At 49.3% G+C, this 22923-nt stretch overlaps 1 protein-coding gene across 2 annotated transcripts in view; it reads right to left on the bottom strand.

Annotated features, from left to right (window-relative positions):
• tspan15 (tetraspanin 15) overlaps positions 1-3903 on the bottom strand; it is a 132990-nt gene extending 129087 nt beyond the window's left edge. For both annotated transcript variants that reach the window (XR_011345615.1, XM_069900865.1), the window contains exon 1: positions 3664-3903. Coding sequence is in view for 1 of the 2 variants with exons in the window: in XM_069900865.1 (XP_069756966.1) it covers positions 3664-3759 (96 nt within the window). In the remaining variant the exon portion in view is untranslated. The remainder of the gene's footprint in view (positions 1-3663) is intronic.
• Between the last annotated feature and the right edge of the window lie 19020 nt (positions 3904-22923).

The following is a 22923-nucleotide window of genomic DNA, read 5'->3' as shown; positions in this document are numbered from 1 at the left end:
TCTTTTGAAGAAGACCGCAGAGCCCACCTCACTGGCAAAAGACAAAGGAGGAAAAACCCAACACCCAACCCCAACCAACCAATTTTCCCCTGCAACCGCTGCAACCGTGTCTGCCTGTCCCGCATTGGACTTGTCAGCCACAAACGAGCCTGCAGCTGACGTGGACATTTCCCCCCTCCATAAATCTTCGTCCGCGAAGCCAAGCCAAAGAAGAGTGAAGTGGTCCCCATGTTTGGTGAATATATTGCCATGAACAAACATTTTTGGCCACTTACTTCATGCTGTATGTGTGATCAGTTGTTTCAAATTGTTTCTTGACTTAAAATTGACTGTGATGTAAAGTGGGGCATCTGGAGATCACTAGAGGTCAATAAAAGGTGCAAAGCATATGGAAAGATTTCTTTTTATTTGTTTGGTCTGGAGTTGACATAGCACATGGAAACTTCCACATCTTTTAGAACCATAGAACACTACAGTACAGAATCTGTGCCAAACTTTCATTCTGCCTGGTCTCATTGATCTGCTCCCAGACCACACCCCTCCCTCTCATCCCTGAAGCTATTAAAATTTTTCTTAAATGTCACAATTAAGCCCACATTCACCACTTCAACTGGCAATTCATTCCACATTCTCACCACTCTTTGCATGTGGAAGTTCCCTCAAAGTTCTCTTTTAACATTTCACCTTTCACCCTTAACCCATGTCCTCTTATTTTTGTCTCACCTAACCTCGGGGTAAAAAATCCTGCTTGCATTTATCTATCGACACCTCTCAATTTTGTATGTCTCTATCAAATCTCCCCTCATTCTCTGACACCCCAGGGAATAAAGTCCTAACCTGCTTAACTATTCTCTGTAACTCGATTCATCAAGTCTGGGCAACATCCTTATAAATCTTCTTACACTCTTTCAACCTTATTGATATTTTTCCTGTAGCTAGATGACCAAAACTGCACAATTTTTTTGATGTTCATGTATTTGTGTATTCTGCTTCACATGAAACAAAATATCCTTGGTATTTAAAAGTAGCATTATTAAATGAAAATATCGCACCAAAAAAAACACGAAAAGATCTTAAAACCAGGTGCACAAAAGATCTGTCAAACGTAAGGCTTTTAAGGGACATCTTAAAGAAATGAAAAAGAGAAAGGTTTGGGAAGAAATTCCAAAACTGAGGGTCTTGGCAGCTGAAGCAAAACAAATGTAGTAATTAAATCTGGATCATGAGGACAGATCTGGAGGAATGCAAATAACTCGATAGAGTTTTAACACAGGAAAAAAATTGGAGTATTCTAGGAATTTCTAATCGCCACACCATTGTAAGGAAGAGATTGTACAGGAGAGGATTCTGAAGAGATACATTTTGTTTATAAGGAGAGGTTTGATAGGTCATTTTCATTGGAGTAGGGAAGGATGAAGGGCGACACAAAAGAGGAAAGATAGGGCAGATATTAAGCATCTTTTTTCACCATGGAGGGGTATCGAAGACAAGAGGACAAAGCTCTACGGTGAAGGGTGGAATATTTAGAGGGGATCAGAGGGTGGAGGAGAATTCCTCAACAGGAGTGCTTGGCACCTGGAATGCATACCCTCTGGAGGTGAAGGGAGTTCTCTCACAACATTTAAAAGGATCTAGACAAGCATAAATTTAAAGCAGATTATGGACCTAATGCTGGCAAATGTGGATGTGGTGGGCTAAAAGCCTGTCTTTTTGACGTGACTATGAAATAAGACAAGCCACACGGGGATGTGAAAACATAGGATGAGAATTTTAAAAGTCATGCCTATGCTTATCTAAAAGTAGGTCTGCCAATAAACAGGTGATGGATGATAAGTACTGGTGAAATTTTTGGATGAGCCAAATTTTACATGGTATGAATGAAGGACGAGAGGACAACCAAGTGGTGTGTTGAACAGTTACGTCTACTGGTAGCAAATGCGTGGATAAATGTGTCAACAAGAGTTCAACAGGAGCCAGGCGAAGCCCACCTGTCACGATGCATCACCGCATGGTACAGAAACTGCAGAGAGTTGTGAACACAACTCAGTCTGTCACACAAATCCCCCTCCCCCTCCATCGACCATCCCTTGGAAGAGCAACCAAAGAGTTGAAAGGCAGTTGACGAAGGGTATCAAACTCAAATTCACAGAGGGCCAAAATTAAAAACTTGGACTAAGTTGTGGGCCAAACTAAATATTTATTGAAAATTTTCAACAACATTTTCATGTTTTCTCTTCTTTCAACATATGTAATGTTAAACTTTTTTTAAATTAAAATAAATGTTTAATAATAGTTTTGGTTAAACTGTTTCCAGAAGAAGCATTAACAAATGAGAAATAAAATATTCAATAAATAATATTTCTCTATAGCCTTTAAGCTCCTTTTAAATGTTTTTTTTTCACAAGCTAACAAGTCAAAAAACATAACAACTTGCTTCAATGACAAACAGGCTTGTCTTTTAAAATGATGAACATATAGTCTGCCTCCCACCTGTCTTGAAAGGTCCTGTTTTCTGTCTTTCGTTTAGCCATTTTTCGTAAGGGGTTTATTACATGTGAGTTCGACGACAGGCCACAGATGCTAATGAAAGTAAAGAGAGGAGGTGGGGGCGATTAGCGGGCTGACGGGCCGGCGCCAACGCATTTGCAAAGCATTCTGAGATTTGTAGTATTAGCTGTGCATGCGCTATACTGGCGCGGCGGCCAGCGGGCCAGCTCTAATACATATTTGATATGATCTTGCGGGCCAAATACAATTATATCACGGGCCAAATTTGGCCCGCGGGCCTGATTTTGACATGTGTGTCATACACAATATTCACAGACAGCTTCTTTCTCACCATTATCAGACTCCTGAACACACTCCACACCAGTAAAATCACACTGATTATGCTCTAACCGCTGTCTCTGCACCTTGTACTATCTCTCTCTGCCTGCATTGATCAGTTGGCAAAACAAACCTTCTCACTGACCCTCAAAGAACATCACAATGAACTTGAAGGCAATCTAATTCACGTTCAAGCAGCAATGAGAAGTGGTGGGGGGGGGGGGGGGGGAGGATATACTCAGCAGATCAGGCAACATCCATGGGTCAGGTCTTTTATCAACATCTCTGTGGAAATAGTGACTGGTCATTTCCACCCTGACCCCCCTTACCTTGAGGAGGGGCTCAAGCCCGAAACATCGTGTATCTTGGCTCTATAAAGTACACTGCATGATCTGCTGAGTTGATCCAGCGTTGAGGTTTTACACCTCTCCCCACCCCCCCTCTCCTCACCCACCCCCCCTCTCCTCACCCACCCCCCCTCTCCTCACCCACCCCCCCCTCTCCTCACCCACCCCCCCCTCTCCTCACCCACCCCCCCCTCTCCTCACCCACCCCCCCCTCTCCTCACCCACCCCCCCCTCTCCTCACCCACCCCCCCCTCTCCTCACCCACCCCCCCCTCTCCTCACCCACCCCCCCTCTCCTCACCCACCCCCCCCTCTCCTCACCCACCCACCCCCCCCTCTCCTCACCCACCCACCCCCCCCTCTCCTCACCCACCCCCCCCTCTCATTTAAAGCTCCAAACAGAGTGGAGATGAATGGCACAGAGGGCCCCACCGACTCGACCGCCCCAGGCCCGTGCCCGTGCCCGCCCCCGCCCTCCCGGCCACACTCACCCAGAAGACCGTGGCGTAGATAACCAGGGTGAACTTGAGGCAGATGTAGTTGAGACGCCGGCAGAGGTTGCGCGACCCCATTTGCTTTTTCCCCATGCCGGCCGCTGGCTGGGGGACGAGGGAAGAGTTGGAGGGGCGGGGGGGGAAGCAGCTGCAGGTGAGTTTACCTGCGCTCTAGGCAATCGCCAATAAGCAGGCCGCCTACCGGATGACTGGCATCACTGCCAACCAATCTCCGACGAAACCCCCCCACCGAGGAGATGGCACGCCCCCCGGCGGCCGCTGCTGTTCCTCGCAGTGGCAAGGTGGGGAGGAGTGCAAGCGGCAGACTTGGGCTCACATCAACACAACTCTGTCCACAAAAAGTTCTTCCAGTAAAAAAAACTTTCTTAATTCGAACTAACAAGTGGCAAAAGGGAAATAAGTGCTGAGCTTGGGAAAACAGCACTGGAGCGAAAATATTATTAACCAACAATGGACCAACAGGAAGGAGGTGGAATCCTGAGCAAGCAATGAGATGCTGGAGGAACTCAGTGGGTCAGGCTGAATCCTGACATAGAAAACAAACCCAGCTGATCCAAAACAAACCCAGCTGATCCAATCTCTACTCATAATAAAGTCCTCTAGTCCAGGTGACATACTAGTCAATCTCCTCTGCACTCTCTACAGCACAACCATTGTGGCGATCGGATTTTCACACAATTCTGCACAGTTGGGGGGGGTTAACCCCTGTTGGTAAAGTTGCAACTTTAATATTCTATGGCCTTTATCTCCCAAGTCTTATTTCTTAGATTCTTATGTGCAAGCAGCAGATATTTTGTTTCATTTGGCAATCATGTTCACTGCAGAGTTCCTGGGTGAAGAGCCTGTTCTTGTGTTGTGTTCCATGTGTCACAATTTTTTCATAGGATTGAGGAATTGCACTCAAGTGAAATATTTTATTTCTCATTTACCTTTTTTCCTACTCTCATGTTCCTTAGGATATTGAAAATTATATAACCACAAATAGGGGGCCACAAATAAAATTTTGGCTGTACTGAAACCATTGCAAGAATTTAGGTAAGGTTTGAAAAGGCTTGGAGTGGAATGAATTTGAGCTCTAATAGATGGCGCCAGTGAAAAATAGCTTGTGTCTGGTTGCTTTAATTAGTCAGCAGGCAATGATGTTGTTGCTAATTTACTGACAATGAAGATATATTGAAAGGAAGGTTTGTCACAACATCAACTGCAATTCATAGAATATTACAGCACAGAAACAGGCCCTTTGGCCCTTCTAGAACTTCTGAAGATTTTTTTCCTGCAAGTCCCATTGATCTGCACCCAGTCCATAGGCCTCCATACCCTTTCCATCCATGTACCTGTCAAAATACTTCTTATATGTTAAAATTGAACATTCACCACCTCACATACACTCCCACCTGTGAGAAAAAGTTCCTCCTCCAGTCCCGCTAAACTTTTCCTCTTTCTCCTTAACCCAGGCCCTTTGGTTTGTACCTCACCTATACTCAGTGGAAAAAGCCTACCTATATTTATTCTGTCTATACCCCTCATAATTTTGTCTACCTCTATCAAATCTCCCCTCATTTTTCTACACTTCAGAAAATAAAATGCTAACCTGTTTAACCTTTCCCTGTAACTCAGTTCCTGAAGTCCAGGCAACATCCTGGTAAATCTTCTCTGCACTCCCTATCTTATTGATATCTTTCCTTTAGTTAGGTGATCAAAATTGCACACAATACTCCAAATTTGGCCTCACCAATGTCTTACACAATTTTATGATAACATTCCAACTCCTATACTCAATACTTTGATTTATGAAGGCCAATATGCCAAAAGCTCTCTTTACAACCCTATCCATCTGTGATGCCAATTTCAGAGAATTATGTGTCTATATTCCCAGATCCCTCTGTTCTACCATAGTGCCCTGCCATTTACCATGTACGTCCTTTCTTAGTTTGTCCTTCCAAATTGCAACACCTCACACTTGTCTGCATTAAATTCCATCTGCCATTTTTCAGCCCATTTTTCCATTTGGTCCAGATGCCTCTGCAGGCTTTGAAAACCATCCTCACTGTCCACAACATCTCCAATCTTTGTGTCATTTGCAAACTTGCTGATCCAATTTATCACATTATCATCCAGATCATTGGTCCCAGTACTGATCCCTGAGACTTACCATTAGTCACAGGTCTCCATTCTAAGAAGCAATCACCCACCACACTCTCTGGCTTCTCCAACATAGCCAATGTTGAGTCCAGTTTACTACCTCACCATGAATACATAACGTTTGAACCTTCCTGACTAACCTGCCATGTGGGACCTTGTCAAAGTCCTAACTAAAGTGCATGTCAACAATATCCACAGACTTTCCTTCATTAACTATCCTTGGTAACCTCCTCAAAAACTCTGTCAAATTAGTTAAACATGACCGACCACACAAAGCCATGTTGACTATCCCTATCAGTCCTTGGCTATCCAAATATTTGTTTCTCCAGTCCTTTAGACCAACAATTTACCTACTACAGGGTACTAACATCACTGACCTATAATTTCCAGGGTTATTTTGGAGCCTTTTTTAAACCACGGAACAATGTGAGCTCCAGTCTTCCAGCACTTCACCTGTGGATAAGGGCATGTTAAATATTTTTGTCAGAGACCCAGCAATTTCTACACTAGCCTCCCTCAAGGAAGGAGGGAATATCTTGTCAGGCCCTGAGGATTTGACCACCCTTATTTGCTTTAAGACAGCAAGCATCTCCTCCTCTTTAATCTGTATAGGTTCTATGACCTCACTGCTTGTTTTCCTTACTTCCCACGACTCTGTGCCTGTTTCCTGAGTAAATACTGATGCAAAAAACTCATTTAAGATCTCCCCAATCTCTTTTGGCTCCATACATAGCTGATCTGCTTGGGGACTAATTTTATTCCTTACTATCCTTTTGCTCTTAATATGCCTGTAGAAACCCTAAGGATTTTCCTTCACATTGTCTGCCAAAGCAACCTCATGTCTTCTTTCACCCATCCTGATTTCTTTCTTGAGGATTTTCTTGCATTTTTTATACTCCTCAGATACCTCATTTGCTCCATGTTGCCTATACAAGTTATACACCTCTCTATTCTTCCAAACCAGATGCCAATATTCCTAGAAAACCAAGGTTCCCTCTGCCTCCTAACCTTGCCTTAATCCTGACAGAAACATGCAAACTTTGCACTCTCAAAATTTCAACCTTTCACCTTTTTTTCCAAAAATATCATTCCCAAACAACGTTGTACACAATACAGATGTACATTGTGCTCCTGTTTTCTGTTTTTTAACACAAAAACCAACAACACACATGTTCACATACACCCGAAGATAGTAGGTCCTCCACTTACCTCGCACATCCTTGCCTGAAAACAACATCTACAACATCCACACATTCGAGATGCTTTCTCATTTCCTCAAAATTAGTTTTTCTCCAAATTAGAACCTTAACCCAAGGCCCAGACCTATCTTTCTCCATAATTAACTTGAAACTAAAATGTTACCCTACACTTTCCTGTCTCCAGTATTGCACTCTCTCTAGTTGGTACCTCTATATAAAATAATTTTTTAAAATTTTCAACATGCAGCACAGTAATAGGCCATTTTGCCCATGAGCCCATGCCACCAAATTTACACCTAATTTACACCTAATTAACCTTCACCCCAGCACGTTTTGAATGGTGGTAGGGATACTGGCAGAACGTATAAACTCCTTACAGATGCCGCGGGATTTGAACCCTAGTTTTGATTGTTGGCGCTGTAAAGATGTTGCTCTAACCACTATGCCAATGGTGCCACCCACTTTTTAGAAAACTTTCCTGAACATATTTGACAAACTCTAAGCCATCCAGCCCTTTTATGGTATGAGAGCCCCAGTTAATATGTGGAAAGTTCAAATTTCTTAATATCACAACCTTATGTTTCTTGCAGCAGTCTGCTATCTCTTTGCAGATTTGATCCTGAAGTTCTCTTTGAGAACTTGGTCATACTTTTCCCGTTCCTCAGTTCCATCCATATAGCCTCAATAGATGAGCCCGTCTGATCCTGCCTGAGCACAGCTATGATATTTTCCCTGATGAGCAATGCCACACCTCCCCCTTTCATCCCATCCCCTGTTCTATCAAGTCAAGCCAAGTCAAGTCACGTTTATTGGTCGTTCATACCATAAACCTCCCAGTGTACAGTGAAAATGAGATAGCGTTTCTCCAGATTGTGGAGCTGATTATTTACACGGATAAATTACCTCAGAAATATTTTTATAAATAGCATATTGCAAATAAAATATCACTTATTAAGTATCATGTTACATATGCTAACCCTGTGTTCCCAGAGTTCAGAAGCTTCATGGCTTGGGGGAGAAAGTTGTTTCACAATCTGGTCGTGAGGGCCCGAATACTTTGGTACTTCTTCCTGGATGGCAGAGGGGAGAACAGATTGCAGGAGGGGGTGTGTGGAATCCTTCTTGATGTTTATGGCTTTCCATAAACAACAGCCATTCTTTACTATCCGCTGCAGGGACTTGCATTCTGAGATGGCACAATTCCCGATCCAGGCAGAGGATGCTCTCAATGCAAACCCTGTATAATGTAGCGAGGATGGAGGGTGGAAGATGAACTTCCCTCAACCTCCGGAAGAAGTAAAGGCATTGTTGGGCCTTCTTGGCAATGGATCTGGTCTATTGAATCTAAAGCAATGGAAGTCCAGAATGTTGAGCTGCTAGTCCTCCACTAATGTGCCAATACACACTCTAAGCTCATCTACATTTCCTACAATATTTCTTCCATTGAAATAGATGCACACGAAAACATTTCCACCATGTACAACCCAGAGGAACAAACAATCTCTTGAAGGAATACAATGGGTCATTTGAGGGAGAAAAATATTTCATAACACTTCATATGACCTGACACCTGGAAGAAGGCAGCCACAATCAGGACACCTGGTGGGCAGGAATCTAAGGGTAGTGGGAGAGTGTTGGGGGTGTGGGCAGACTCTCTGGTTGTTGAAAGAGTGGGCAGTGTCTCCAGGTGTTGGGCGAATAGGCAGACTCTGTGTGTTGGAAAGTGGGAGACATCTCCGGGTGTTGGGAGAGTGGGTAGTCACTACATGTGTTGGGCGAGTGGGCAGACTATCTGGGTGTTGGGGGAGTGCATAGCCTCCCCGGATGATGGGGGAGTGAGCAGTCTCTCTGGGTATTGTGAGAGTGGCCAGTCTCTCAGGGTGTTGGGAGAGTGGGTGGACTATCCAGGTGTTGGGGGAGAGGGCGCCTCTCCAGGTGTTGGGGAAGTGGGCAGCCTCTCCGGGTTTTGGGAGAATGGACAGTTTCTCTGGGCATTGGGGGAGTGAGCAGAATAACTGGGTGTTACGGAGAGGGGGGAGACTCTCTGGGTGTTGGGGCAGTAGGCAGTCTCTCCAGGTATTGCAGGAGTGTGTGGACTCTCCGGGTGTTGAGGGAATGGGCAATCTCTCCGGATGTTGGGGGAGTGGGCAGACTATTCAGGTGTTGGGAGAGTGGGAAGTCTCTCTGGGTGTTGGGGGAGTGGGCAGTCTCCTCTCCGGAACTTGGGAGAGTGAGCTTCGGGTTTTGGCTGAGTGGGCTGTCACTCCAGGTGTTGGATGAGTGGGGAGCCTCTCCATAGTTTGGGGGAGCGGGCAGTCTCTTTGGGTGATGTGGGAGTGAGTAATCTCTCCGATTGATGTGAAAGTGGGCAGTCCCTCCACGTGTTCAGAGAGTGGGTAGTCTCTCATGGTGTTGGGGGAGTTTGCGAACTCTCCAGGTTTTGTGTTGGGGAATTGGGCAGTCTCTCCTGGAGTTGGCAGAGTGGGCAGACTCTCTGTGTGTCGAAGGATAGGTCAGTCTCTCTAGATGTTGGGAGAGTGTAAAATCTCTCTGGGTGTTGAGTGAGTGGGCTGTCTATCCTGGTGTTGGGAGAATGGGCAGTCTCTCCTATTTTTGGGTGAGTGGGCAGTCTCTCCGTGTGTTGGGAGAATGGGCATTCTGTCTGGGTGTTGGGAGAGTTGGCAGTATCTCCGGGTCTTAGGGGATTGGGCAGACTGTCAGGATGTTGGGAGAGTGGGCAGGCTCTCCAGGTGTTGGGAGTGTGGGCAGTCTCTCCGGGTGTTAGGGGAGTTGGCACTCTCTCCGAGTGTTGGGTGAGTCGGCAGTCACACCAGGTATTGGGCGAGTGGGCTGTTTTTCCGTGTTTTGGGGGAGTGGGCAGTATCTCTGTGTGTTGAGAGGGTGGGCTTCTCTCCAGGTATTTGGCAAGTGGTCCATCTCTTCGGGTGTTGGGAGAATGGGCAGTATCCCCATTTCTTGGGTGTGAGGGCAGTTTTTCCAGGTGTTGGGTGAGTGGGCAGTCTCTCTGGGTTTTGGAGGAGTGGTCAGTAGCTTCGGGTTTTGGCTGAGTGGGCTGTCACTCCAGGTGTTGGGTGAGTGGGGAGCCTCTCCATAGTTTGGGGGAGCGGGCAGTCTCTTTGGGTGATGTGGGAGTGAGTAATCTCTCCGATTGATGTGAAAGTGGGCAGTCCCTCCACGTGTTCAGAGAGTGGGTAGTCTCTCATGGTTTTGGGGGAGATTGCAAACTCTCCAGGTTTTGTGTTGGGGGATTGGGCAGTCTCTCCGGGTGTTGGGAGAGTGGGCATTCTCTCCGGGTGTAGGGAGTGTTCGCAGTATCTCTGTGTCTTAGGGGATTGGGCAGACTGTCAGGATGTTGGCGGAGTGAGGAGGCTCTACAGGTGTTGGGAGTGTGGGCAGTCTCTCCGGGTTTTGGTGGAGAGGGCGGTATCCTCATGTTTTGGCAGAATGGGCAGTCTCTCCGTGTGTTGGGAGAGTGGGTCGTCACTCCATGGGTTGGGCAAGTGGGCAGATTCTCCGGGTGTTGGGGGAATGGACAGTCTCTCTGGGAGTGAGCAGTCTCTCCGAGTGTTGTGAGAGTGGGAAGCCTCTCAGGATGTTGGGGGAGTGGGCAGTCTCTCTGTGTGTCGAAGGATAGGTCAGTTTCACGAGCAGTCTCTTCGAGTGTTGTGAGAGTGGGAAGCCTCTCAGGATGTTGGGGGAGTGGGCAGTCTCTCTGTGTGTCGAAGGATAGGTCAGTTTCACCAGATGTTAGGAGAATGTAAAATCTCTGTGGGTGTTGGGTGAGTGGGCTGTCTATCCTGGTGTTGGGAGAGTGGTCAGTCTCTCTGCATTTTTGGGTAGTGGGCTGTATCTCCGTGTGTTGGGAGAGTGGCAGTCTCTCCAGGTGTTGGGTGAGTGGGCAGTATCTTCGGATGATGGGCGAATGTGAAGTCTCTACTGGTGATGGGAGAGTGGGCAGTTTCTGCAGGTGTTGGGAGAGTGGCAGTCACTTCGGGTGTTGGACGAGTGATCAGTCTCTCTGCATTTTGGGGGAGAGGGCAGTTTCTCTGAGTGTTGGGTGAGGTGGCAGTCTCTCTGGGTGTTAGGGGAGTTGACACTCTCTCCAAATGTTGGGTGACTCAGCAGTTACACCAGGTTTTGGACGAGTGGGCTATTTTTCTGCATTTTGGGGGAATGGGCAGTATCTCTGTGTTTTGGGAGGGTGGGCTTCTCTCCAGGTGTTTGGCAAGTGGTCTGTCTCTTCGGGTGTTGAGTGAATGGGCAGTATCCCCATTTCTTGGGTGTGTGGGCAGTTTTTCCAGGTGTTGGGTGAGTGGGCAGTCTCTCCGGGTGTTGGGAGGGTGGGCTGTCACTACAGGTGTTGGGCGAGTGAGCAGACTCTCCGTAGTTTTGGTGAGTGGGCAGTCTCTCTGGGTTTTGGGGGAGTGAGTAGTCTCTCTGATTAATGTGAAAGTGGGCAGTCTCTCCGGGTGTTGTGAGAGTGGGCATTCTCTCTGGGTGTCGGGAGTGTTCACAGTATCTCCAGGTCTTAGGGGATTGGGGAGACTGTCATGATGTTGGGGGAGTGAGGAGGCTCTCCAGGTGTTGGGAACGTGGGTAGTCTCTCCGGGTTTTGGTGGAGAGGGTGGTATCCCCATGTTTTGGCAGAGTGGGCAGTCTCTCCGTGTCTTGGAGAGTGGGAGGTCTATCCAGGTGTTGGGCGAGTGGGCAGACCCTCTAGGGTTTGGGGGTTTGTGTAGTCTCTCTGGGTTTTGGGGGAGTGGGCAGTATCTCGAAGTGTTGGCGGAGTGGGCTGTCTCTCTAGGTGTTGGGGAAGTTGGCAGACTATCCAGGTGTTAGGAGAGTGGGCAGACTCTCCAGGTGTTGGGAAGCAGACAGTCTCTCTGGGTGTTGGGTGGCGAGAGGTCTCTACGGGTGTTGTGAGTGTGGGAAGCCTTTTAGGGTGTTGGGTGTCTATCCTGGTGTTGGGAGAGTGGGCAGTCTCTCCAAGTATTGGGGGAGTGGGCCGACTCTCCAGGTGTTTGGCGAGTGGGCAGTCTCTTAGGATGATGGGCGAATGCGAAGTCTCTCCAGGTGATGATAGAGTGGGCAGTTTCTGCAGGTGTTGGGAGAGTGGCAGTCACTTCGGGTGTTGGACGACTGATCAGTCTCTCTGTGTTTTGGGGGAGAGGGCAGTTTCTTCGGGTGTTGAGGGAATGGGCAGTATCTCCGTGTGTTGGGAGGGTGGGCTTCTCTCCAGGTGTTTGGCAAGTGGTCTGTCTCTTTGGGTGTTGGGAGAATGGGCATTCTCATCGGGTTTTGGGAGTTTTGGCAGTATCTCCAGGACTTAGAAGAGTGAGCAGACTGTCAGTGTGTTGGGGGAGTGGGCAGACTCTCCAAGTGTTGGGAGAGTGGGCAGTCTCTTCAGGTTTTGGTGGAGTGGGCAGTATCTCTGGGTGTTGGCAGAGTGGGCTGTCAGTCCAGGTGTTGGACGAGTGAGCACACTCTCCATAGTTTGGGAGAGTGGGCAGTTTCTTTGGGTGATGGGGGAGTGAGTAGTCTCTCTGACTGATGTGGAAGTGGGCAGTCTCTCCACATGTTGGGTGAGTGGGTAGTGTCTCTGGGTGTTTTGGGGAGTTTGTGGACTCTTCAGGTTTTTTGGGACTGGGCAAACTCTCCGGGTGTTGGGGGATTGGACAGTCTCTCCGGCTGTTGGGGGTGTGGGCAGGCTCTCTGTGTATTGGGGGAGTGGGCTGTCTATCCGGGTTTTGGGGAAGTTGTCATTCTCTCCGGGTGTTGGGAGAGTGCGCAGTCTGTCCGGGTGTTGTGAGAGTGGGAAGTGTCTCAGCATGTTGGGGGAGTGGGCAGTCTCTCTGTGTGTCGAAGGATAGGACAGTCTCTCCAGATGTTGGGAGAGTGTAAAATCTCTCCTCGTGTTGGGAGAGTGCACAGTCTCTCTGAATGTTGGGGGAGTGTGCAGACTATCCAGTCATTGGGCCAGTGGGCAGTCTCTCTGGGTTTCATGGGACAGGGCAGTCACTCTAGATGTTGGGAGAGTGTAAAATCTCTCTGAATGTTGGGTGAGTGGGCTGCCTCTCTGAGTGATGGACGAATGAGCAGTCTCTCCGCGTTTTCGAGGAGTGGGCTGTATCTCCGGATGTTGGGAGAGTGGGAGTATCTCCAGGTGTTGTGTGAGTGGGCAGTCTCTTAGGATGTCGGGCGAATGGGCGGTCTCTCCAGGTGATGGGAGAGTGGACAGTTTCTGCAGGTGTTGGGGGAGTTGGCAGTCTCTCCGTATGTTGGGAGAGTGGGCAGTCTCCTCGGGTGTTGGACGAGTGATCAGTCTCTCTGCGTTTTGGGGGAGAGGGCAGACTGCCATGTATTCAGTGAGTCGGCAGTCTCTCTTGCTGATGGGGGAGTGAGCAGTCTCTCTGATTGATGTGAGAGTGGGTAGACTCTCCAGGAGTTGGGCGAGTGGGCAAACTCTCTGGGGTTTGGGGGATTGTGTATTCTCTCCAGATTTTGGGGGAGTGGGCAGTATCTCGAAGTGTTGGCGGAGTGGGCAGTCTCTCTGGGTGTTGGGGAAGTTGTCAGACTATCCAGGTGTTAGGAGAGTGGGCAGTCTCTCCATGGGTTGGGTGAGTGGGCAGTCCCTCTGCATGTTGGGAAAGTGCGTAGTCTCTCCGGGTTTTAGGGGAGTTTGCGGACTCTCCAGGTTTTGTGGGAGTAGGCAACCGCTCGTGGTGCTGGGGGAGCAGACAGTCTCTCTGGGTGTTGGGTGAATGGGCAGTCTCTCTGGCTGTTAGGGGTGTGGGCAGGCTCTCTGAGTGTTGGGGGAGTGGGCTGACTATCCGGGTGTTGGCGGAGTGTGCAGACTATCCAGATGTTGGGCGAGTGGGCATTCGCTCTGGGTTCTGGGGGACAGGGCAGACTCTCCAGATGTTGGGAGAGTGTAAAATCTCTCTGGGTGTTGGGTGAGTGGACTATCTCTCTGGGTGTTGTGGGAGTGGGCAGTCTCTCCGGGTGTTGGGTGAATGGGCAGTATCTACATTTGATGGGTGCGTGGGCAGTTTCTCCAGGTGTTGGGTGAGTGGGCAGTCTCTCCGGGTGTTGGGAGAGTGGGCAGTCTCTCCGGGTTTTGGTGGAGAGAGCGGTATTTCCAGGTTTTGGCAGAGTGGGCAGTCTCTCCGTGTGTTGGAGAGTGGGTGGCCTCTCTGGGTGTTGGGAGAGTGGTTGCCACTCCAGGAGTTGGGCGAGTGGGCAGACTCTCCGGGGTTTGGGGGATTGTGTAGTCTCTCCGGGTTTTGGGGGAGTGGGCAGTATCTCCAAGTGTTGGTGGAGTGGGCAATCTCTCTGGGTGTTGGGAGAATGGGCATTCCCTCCAAGTTTTGGGAGAATTGGCAGTATCTCCGGGACTTAAGGGAGTGGGCAGACTGTCAGTGTGTTGGGGGAGTGGGCAGACTCTCCAGGTGTTGGGAGAGTGGGCAGACTCTATGGGGTTTGGGGGAGCGAGCAGTCTCTCTTGGTGATGGGGGAGTGAGCAGTCTCTCCGATTGATGTGAGAGTGGGCAGTCTCTCTATGTGTTGGGAGAGTGGGAAATCTCTCCGGCTATTGAGGGAGGGGCAGGCTCTCCGATTGATGTGAGAGTGAGCAGTCACTGCATTGGTTCAGCGAGTGGGCAGACTCTCGTGGTTTGGGGGAACGGGGAATCTCTCCTGGTCATGGGGAGTGAGCTGTCTCTCCGATTGATTTGAGAGTGGGCAGTCTCTCCAGGTGTTGGGAGAGTGGGAAATCTCTCCGGCTATTGAGGGAGGGGCAGGCTCTCCGATTGATGTGAGAGTGAGCAGTCACTGCATTGGTTCAGCGAGTGGGCAGACTCTCGTGGTTTGGGGGAACGGGGAATCTCTCCTGGTCATGGGGAGTGAGCTGTCTCTCCGATTGATTTGAGAGTGGGCAGTCTCTCCAGGTGTTGGGAGAGTGGGAAATCTCTCCGGCTATTGAGGGAGGGGCAGGCTCTCCGATTGATGTGAGAGTGAGCAGTCACTGCATTGGTTCAGCGAGTGGGCAGACTCTCGTGGTTTGGGGGAGCGGGGAGTCTCTCCCCGTGATGGGCGTGTCCGATTGATGTGAGAGTGGGCAGTCTTTCCCGATGTTGGGAGAGTGGGCTGTCTATTGTCAGAAATACAGACAGGAGATTCTGTGAGCCAGATAGGTATGCCCACATGGTGTGCTGCCTCCCTGGTGCATGGGTGCGGGATATCTCAAATCGGGTCCAGGGTATTCTAAAAGGGGAAGGCGAACAGCCTGATGTCTTGGTACATGTGGGTACCAATGACATAGATAAAAAGGAGGAAGTACTGAAAAAGGATTACAGAGCTAGGACAGAAACTAAGAAATAGGACAGCCAGGGTGGTGATCTCTGGTTTGCTACCTGTGCCAAGTGCAACTGAGGACAAAAATGGAAGGTTAAGAAAAATGAATGTGTGGCTGAGGGGCTGGTGTAAAGGACAGGGTTTTGGCTTCTTGGATCATTGGGATCTCTTTTGGGGAAGGCATGACCTCTACAAGAAGCATGGGTTACACCTAAACTCAAAAGGGGTCAATATATTGGCAGCTAGGTTTGGTACAGCCATCGGGTGCGGTTTAAACTAATTTGGCAGGGGGGTGGGAACCTGTATGATAGGGCAAAGGACAGAAAAGATAAAACAGGAAAAGTTAGGTTAGGCAGTGAAAGTAAAAAATCAGAAAGAGCAAGGAGGGTGAAAAAAGCAAATCTGAAGGCTTTATATCTTAATGCAAGAAGTATTCGGAACAAGGTAGATGAATTAGCTGTGGAAATTGAGATAAACAAATATGATTTGATTGGGATTACAGAAACATGGGTGCAGGGTGGGCAAGCCTGGGAACTTAACATCCTGGGGTATACGATATTTTGGAGGGATCGGCAAGAAAGAAAAGGGGGTGGGGTAGTATTGATGGTGAGAGAAGGGACCGACACGATTGACAGGAAGGATATTAACTCAGAAGATGCGGAATCTATATGGGTAGAACTGAGGAATAGCAAGGGGCGGAAAATGTTAGTGGGGGTGGTATATAGGCCTCCAAATAGTAGTGTAGAGGTGAGGGAAGGCATTAAAAGAGAAATTAGAAAAGCGTGCAATAAGGGAACAGCTGTCATCATGGGAGACTTTAATTTGCATATAGATTGGACTAGTCAAATTGGTAAAAATACAGAGGAGGAGGAATTCCTTGAATGTTTACGGGACGGTTATCTAGACCAATATGTCGAGGAACCAACTCGGGAGCAGGCCATTTTAGATTGGGTCTTATGCAATGAAAAGGGGCTAATCAGCAATCTTGTTGTGCGAGGCCCTTTGGGTGGGAGCGATCACAATATGATCGAATTCTCACTCGACATGGAGAGTGATGAAATTAAAACCGAGACTAAGGCCCTGAATTTAAATAAAGGGAATTATGATGGTATGAGACGGGAGTTGAGTAAGATTGATTGGGTGGTATTTATGGGGGAGTTGACTGTGGATAGACAATGGAAAGCATTCACAGATCTAATGGAGAAATTGCAAAAATCGTTTATACTCGTTTGGCATAAAAATAAACCAAAAAAGGTGACTCAACCGTGGATAACAAGGGAAATTAGAGACTGCATTGGGTCCAAAGAGAGAGCATATCAACTGGCCAAAAAAAATACCGCAACCGAAGACTGGGAGCAGTTCAAGATGCAGCAAAGGAGGACAAAGGGATTAATCAAGAGAACAAAAATAAATTACGAAAGTAAGCTTGCGGCAAATATAAAAACCGACTGCAAAAACTTTTATAAATATGTCAAGAAGAAAAGATTGGTGAAATCCAGAGTAGGTCCTTTGCAGTCGGAATCAGGGGAATATATAATGGGGAATAAGGAAATGGCAGACCAATTAAATTCTTACTTTAGTTCTGTTTTTACAAGAGAGGATACAAATAACCTCCCAAGGATGTTGGGAAACATAGAGACTAATGCAAGGGAGGAACTGAAAGAAATCAGTATCTCTAAGGACATGGTCTTGGGGAAATTGATGGGATTGAAGGCAAATAAATCCAAAGGGCCTGATAATCTACATCCTAGGGTACTCAAGGAAGTGGCCATTCAGATAGCAGATGCTTTATGAATTATTTTCCAGAACTCAATGGACTCAGGATCAGTACCCATGAATTGGAGGGTAGCTAATGTTACCCCACTATTTAAAAAGGAGGGTAGAAAAAAAGCGGGGAATGATCGGCCTGTGAGCCTTACATCAGTAGTGGGCAAAATGATGGAATCCATTATTAAGGATGTAATAGCGGAGCATATGACTAGCAGAGAAGGGATCGGACGGAGTCAACATGGATTTACAAAAGGTAAATTGTGCTTGACAAATCTATTGGAATTCTTTGAGATGGTGACAAGTAAAATAAATGGGGGAGAGCCAGTGGATGTGGTGTACCTGGACTTCCAAAAGGCCTTCGATAAGGTCCCGCATAAACGACTGGCTTCCAAAATCAAGGCTCATGGGATTGGGGGCAAAGTATTGATGTGGATTGAGAACTGGCTGGCAGGTAGAAGACAGAGAGTTGGGATAAATGGCTCGTTTTCTGAGTGGCAGGCGGTGACCAGTGGTGTACCACAGGGATCTGTACTGGGACCCCAGCTGTTCACAATTTACATTAATGATCTGGATGAGGGGATTGGATGTAATATATGACACTTAACTAGGAGGTGTTGTGTGCACGGAAGAGGGGGTCAGGAAGCTCCAGTGTGATTTGGATAAATTGAGGGACTGGGCAGATACATGGCAAATGCACTACAATGTGGATAAATGTGAGGTTATCCACTTTGGTAATACAAACCGGAGGGCAGATTACTATTTGAATGGCAATAGATTAAGAGCTGGGGAAGTGCAGAGAGACCTAGGGGTACTTGTACATCAGTCTCTGAAGGCGAGCATGCAGGTACAGCAGGCGGTTAAAAAGGCAAATGGTATGTTGGCCTTCATATCAAGAGGGTTTGAGTATAGGAACAAGGATACCTTACTGCAGCTGTACAGGGCCTTGGTGAGACCACACCTGGAGTATTGTGTGCAGTTTTAGTCACCTTATCTAAGGAAGGATGTTCTTGCAATGGAGGGAGTGCAGAGGTGATTCACCAGGCTGATACCTGGAATGGCAGGAATGACTGATGAGGAAAGATTGCGCAAATTGGGATTGTACTCCCTGGAGTTTAGAAGATTGAGAGGGGATCTCATAGAGACATATAAAATTCTGGCAGGACTGGACAGAATGGATGCAGATGGGATGTTTCCAATGATGGGAAAATCCAGAAGCCGGGGCCATGGTTTGAGGATAATAGGCAAACCATTTAGGATCGAGATGAGGAGGAATTTCTATACCCAGAGGGTGGTGAATCTGTGGAATTCATTGCCACAGAGGGCAGTAGAGACAGGTTCATTAAATATATTTAAGAGGGAATTAGATATATTTCTTCAGTATAAGGGTATTAAAGGTTTCGGAGAGAAGGCGGGGACGGGGTACTGAACTTTAAGATCAGCCGTGATCTTGTTGAATGGCGGAGCAGGCTCGAAGGGTCGAATGACCTACTCCTGCTCCTATCTTCTATGTTTCTATGTTTCTATCTGGGTGTTGGGGGAGTGGAAATTTCTCTGGGTGTTGGCGAAGTGGGCAGTCTCTCTTGGTGTTGGGAGAGTGGGCAATCTCTCCGGCTATTGAGGGAGTAGGCAGTCTCTCAGAGTGTTGGGGTAGTGGGCTCTCTCTCCGGGTGTTGGGTGAGTTGTCACTCTCTCCAGGTGGTGGTAGAGTGCGCAGTCTGTCCGGATGTTGGGGGAGTGTGCAGACTATCCAGGTGTTGGGAGAGTGGGCAGTCTCTACGGGTTTTTGGGTAGTGGGCTGTCTCTTAGGATGTTGGGAGAATGGGAAGTCTCTCCAGGTGATGGTTGAGCGGGCAGTTTCTGCAGGTTTTGTGGGTGTTGGCAGTCTCTTCAGGTTTTGGGTCAGTGGGCAGTCTCTCCAGGTGTTAGGAGAGTTGGCACTCTCTCCGAGTGTTGGGTGACTCGGCAGTCTCACAGGGTATTGGATGAGTGGACTGTTTTTCCACGATTTGGGGGGAGTGGGCAGTATCTCTGTGTGTTGGGAGGGTGGGCAGTCTCTCCAGGTGTTTGTCAAGTGGTCCGTCTCTTCGGGTGTTGGGCGAATGGGCAGTATCTCCATTTCATGTGTGTGTGGGCAGTTTTTCCAGGTATTGGGTGAGTGGGCAGTCTCTCCGGGTGTTGGGAGAATGGGCATTCTCTCCAGGTTTTGGGCGAGTTGGCAGTCTCTCTGGGTTTTGGTGGAGTGGGTGGTATTTCAATGTGTTAGCAGAGTGGGCTGTCACTCCAGATGTTGGGCGAGTGTGTGGACTCTCCAGAGTTTGGGGGAGCGGACAGTCTCTCTGGGTGATGGGAGACTGAGCAGTCTCTCCGAATGATGTGAAAGTGGGCAGTCTCTCCGCATGTTTGGAGAGTGGGTAGACTCTCTGGGTGTTGGGGGAGTTTGCGGACTCTCCGGGTTTTGTGGGAGTGGGCAGTCTCTCTGGGTTTAGGGAGAGTGGTCAGTCTCTCCAGGTGTTGGTCCTATTGTCAGTCACTACGGGTGTTGGGAGAATGGGCAGACGCTCCGGGGTTTGGGGGGGTGGGCAGTCTCTCTCAGTGATGGGGGAGTGAGCAGTCTCTCCGATTGATGTGAGAGTGGGTAGTCTCTCTGGGTGTTGGGGGAGTGTGCGGACTCTCCGCGTTTTGAGGGAGTGGGCAATTTCTCCGGGTGTTGGGGGATTGGGTAGCTTCTCTGGGTGTTGGGCGAGTGGGCTGTCTATCCATGTATTGGAGGAGTGGGAAGTATCTCCGTGTGTTGGCGAAGTGGGCAGTCTATCTGAATGTTGTAGGAGTGTGCTGTCCATCCGGGTGATGGGTGAGTGGGCTGTCTATTAGGTGTTTGGGAAGTGGGAAGTCTCTCCATGTGTTGGCAAATTGGGCAGTCTCTCTGGGTGTTGGGGGAGTTGGCACTATCTCTGAGTATTGGGAGGGTGGGCATTCTCTTCAAGTGTTTTACAAGTGGTCAGTCTCTTTGGGTGTTGGGTGAATGGGCAGCATCTCCATTTGATGGGTGTGTGGGCAGTTTCTCCAGGTGTTGGGTGAGTGGGCAGTGTCACCGGGTGTTGCGAGTGTAGGCATTTTCTCCGGGAGTTGGGAGTGTTGGCAATATCTCCGGGTCCTGGGGAGTGTGCAGATTGTCAGGATGTTGGGGGAGTGGGCAGACTCTCCATGTGTTGGGAGAGTGGGTAGTCTCTCCAGGTAATGGGAGAGTGGGGAGTCTCTCCAGGTGTTGGACAAGTGGGGAGTCTCTCCAGGTGTTGGACAAGTGGGCAGTCTCTTCGCTTATTGGGCTAATGGGCAGTATCTCCATGTGATGGGAGTGGGCAGTTTCTCCAGGTTTTGGGGGAGTGGGCAGTCTCTCCAGGTGTTGGGCGAGTGGGTATTCTCTCCGTGTGTTGGGAGAGTGGGCAGTCTCTCTGGGTGTTGGGAGAGTGGGCAGTCTCTGTGGGTATTGGGAGAGTGGGCAGTCTATATGGGTGTTGGGGGAGTGGGCAGTCTAGCCGTGTGTAGTGTGAGTCGGTAGTCTCTCGGATGTTGCTGGAGTGAGCCGACACTACAGCTGTTGGGCGAGTGGGCCGTCTCTCCGTGCATTGAGAGAGTGGGCATTCTCTCTGTGTGTTTGGAGAATGGGCAGTCACTCCAGGTGTTTGGCAAATGGGTAGTCTCTCCGGGGGTTGGTCGAGATGGCATTTTCTCCGGGTTCTCGCGGAGTGGGGAGTCTCTCCAGGTATTCACTCCATGTGTTGTGCGGGTAGGCATTCTGTCTTGGTGTTCTCTCCATGTGTTGAGCGAATGGGTTGTCTCTCTGTGTGTTTGGTGAGTGGGCAGTCACTCCAGGTGTTGGGCGAGTGGGCAGTCTCTCTGGGTGTTGTGGGAGTGGGAATTCTCTCCAGCTGTTAGGAGAATGTGTAGTTTTTCCAGATGGTGGAAGAGTTTGGGAGGGTGGGCAGTTTCTCTGGGTGTTGGGAGAATGGGCAGTCTCTTCGGATGTTGGGAGAGTGGGCAGTCTCTTCGGGTGTTGGGAGAGTGGGTAGTTTCCCCCGGTGTTGTGGGAGAGTGCTTTTTCTCCGGGTGTTGGTTGAGGTGGCCAATCTCTCTGGGTGTTGGGAACGTGGGAATTCTCTCCAGGTGTTGGGGGAGTGGGCAGTCGCTTTGTGTGTTGGAAGAATGGACAGTCACACTGGGTGTTGGGTGAGTGGTCATTCTCTCCGGCTGTTAGGAGAATGGGCAGTATCACCATGTGTAGTGTGAGTCGGCAGTCTCTCCATGTGTTGGGAGAGTGGGCAGACTCTCCGGGTGTTGGGGGAGTGGGCAATCTCTCCGGAGGTTGGTCGAGATGGCATTCTCTCCTTGTTCTGGGAGAATGTGTAGTCTCTCCCGGTGTTCTCTCCGTTTGTTGTGCGGGTAGGCATTCTCTCCTAGTGTTCTCTCTGTGTGTTGAGCGAGTGGGCCTTCTCTCTGGGTGTTTGGTGAGTGGGCAGTCTCTCCATGTGTTGGGCGAATGGGCAGTCTCTCTGTGTATTGGGAGAGTGGGCAATCTCTCTGGGTGTTGGGACTATGGGCAGTAACTCCGGGTGTTGGGAGAGTCGGCCGTTTCTCCAGGTGTCAGGGAAGTGGGGAGCCTCTCCGGCTGTTAGGGGAGTGGCCAGTCTCTCTGTGTGTTGGGGTTGTTGGCAGTCTTTCCAGCTGTTGGGAGAGTGGGCTGTCTATATGGGTATTGGGGGAGTGGGCAGTCTAGCGGTGTGTAGTGTGAGTCGGCAGTCTCTCCGTTGTTGCGGGAGTGAGCGGACTTTACAGCTGTTGGGATAGTGGGCCGTCTCTCCGTGTGTTGGGTGAGTGGGCATTCCCTCTGGGTGTTGAGAGAATGGATAGTCTCTCCAGGTATTGTGTGAGTTTGCTGTTTATACGGGTGTTTGGGGAGTGGGCAGTCTCGCCATGGGTAGTGTGAGTTGACAGTCTCTCCCGGTGTTGAGGGAGTTTGCAGACTCTACAGCTGTTGGAAGAGTTGGCATTCTCTCCGTGTGTTGGGAGAGTGGGCAGACTATCCAGGTGTTGGGAGAGTGGGTAGTCTCTCCAGGTGATTGGGAGAGTGGGCAGTCGCTCAGTGTATTGGGAGAGTGGGTCGTCTCTCCAGGTCTTGGGAGGGTGGGCTGTCTATCCGGTTGTTTGGAGAGGTGGCAATCTCTCTGGGTGTTCGGCGAGTGGGCAGTCTCTCTGGGTTTTGTGCGAGTGGGCAGTGTCTTCAGCTGTTGGGAGATTGGGCTGTCATTCCGGTTTGGGCGAATGGGATTCTCTCCACGTGTTGGGGGAGTGGGAAGTCTCTCCGGGGTTTGGGTGAGTGGGCAGTCTGTCCATGTGATGGGTGAGTGGGCAGTCTCTCCATGTGATGGGCGAGGGGGCAGTCTCTCCGTGTGTTGGGTGAGTGGGAATCTTCTGCATGTGTTGGGAGAGTGGGCTGTCTATCTGGGTGTTGGGGGAGTGGGCAGTCTCTCTGGGTATTGGGGTTGTGGGCAGTCCTTCCTGCTGTTGGGACTGTGGGCAGACTCTCCGGGTTTTGGAGGAGTGGGCAGTTTATCTGTGTGTAGTGTGAATTGGCAGTCTCTCCAGTGTTGCGGGAGTGAGCGGACTCTCCAGCTGTTGGGGTAGTGGGCCATCTCTCCGTGTGTTAGGAGAATGGGCAGTCTCTCAGGGTTTTGGAGGAGTGGGCAGTCTCTCC

Source organism: Narcine bancroftii, chromosome 10 (genome assembly GCF_036971445.1).
Source record: "Narcine bancroftii isolate sNarBan1 chromosome 10, sNarBan1.hap1, whole genome shotgun sequence".
Classification (NCBI taxonomy): domain Eukaryota; kingdom Metazoa; phylum Chordata; class Chondrichthyes; order Torpediniformes; family Narcinidae; genus Narcine; species Narcine bancroftii.
Note: the sequence above shows the minus strand (reverse complement) of the source record. Positions and strands in the feature narration are given on the sequence as shown.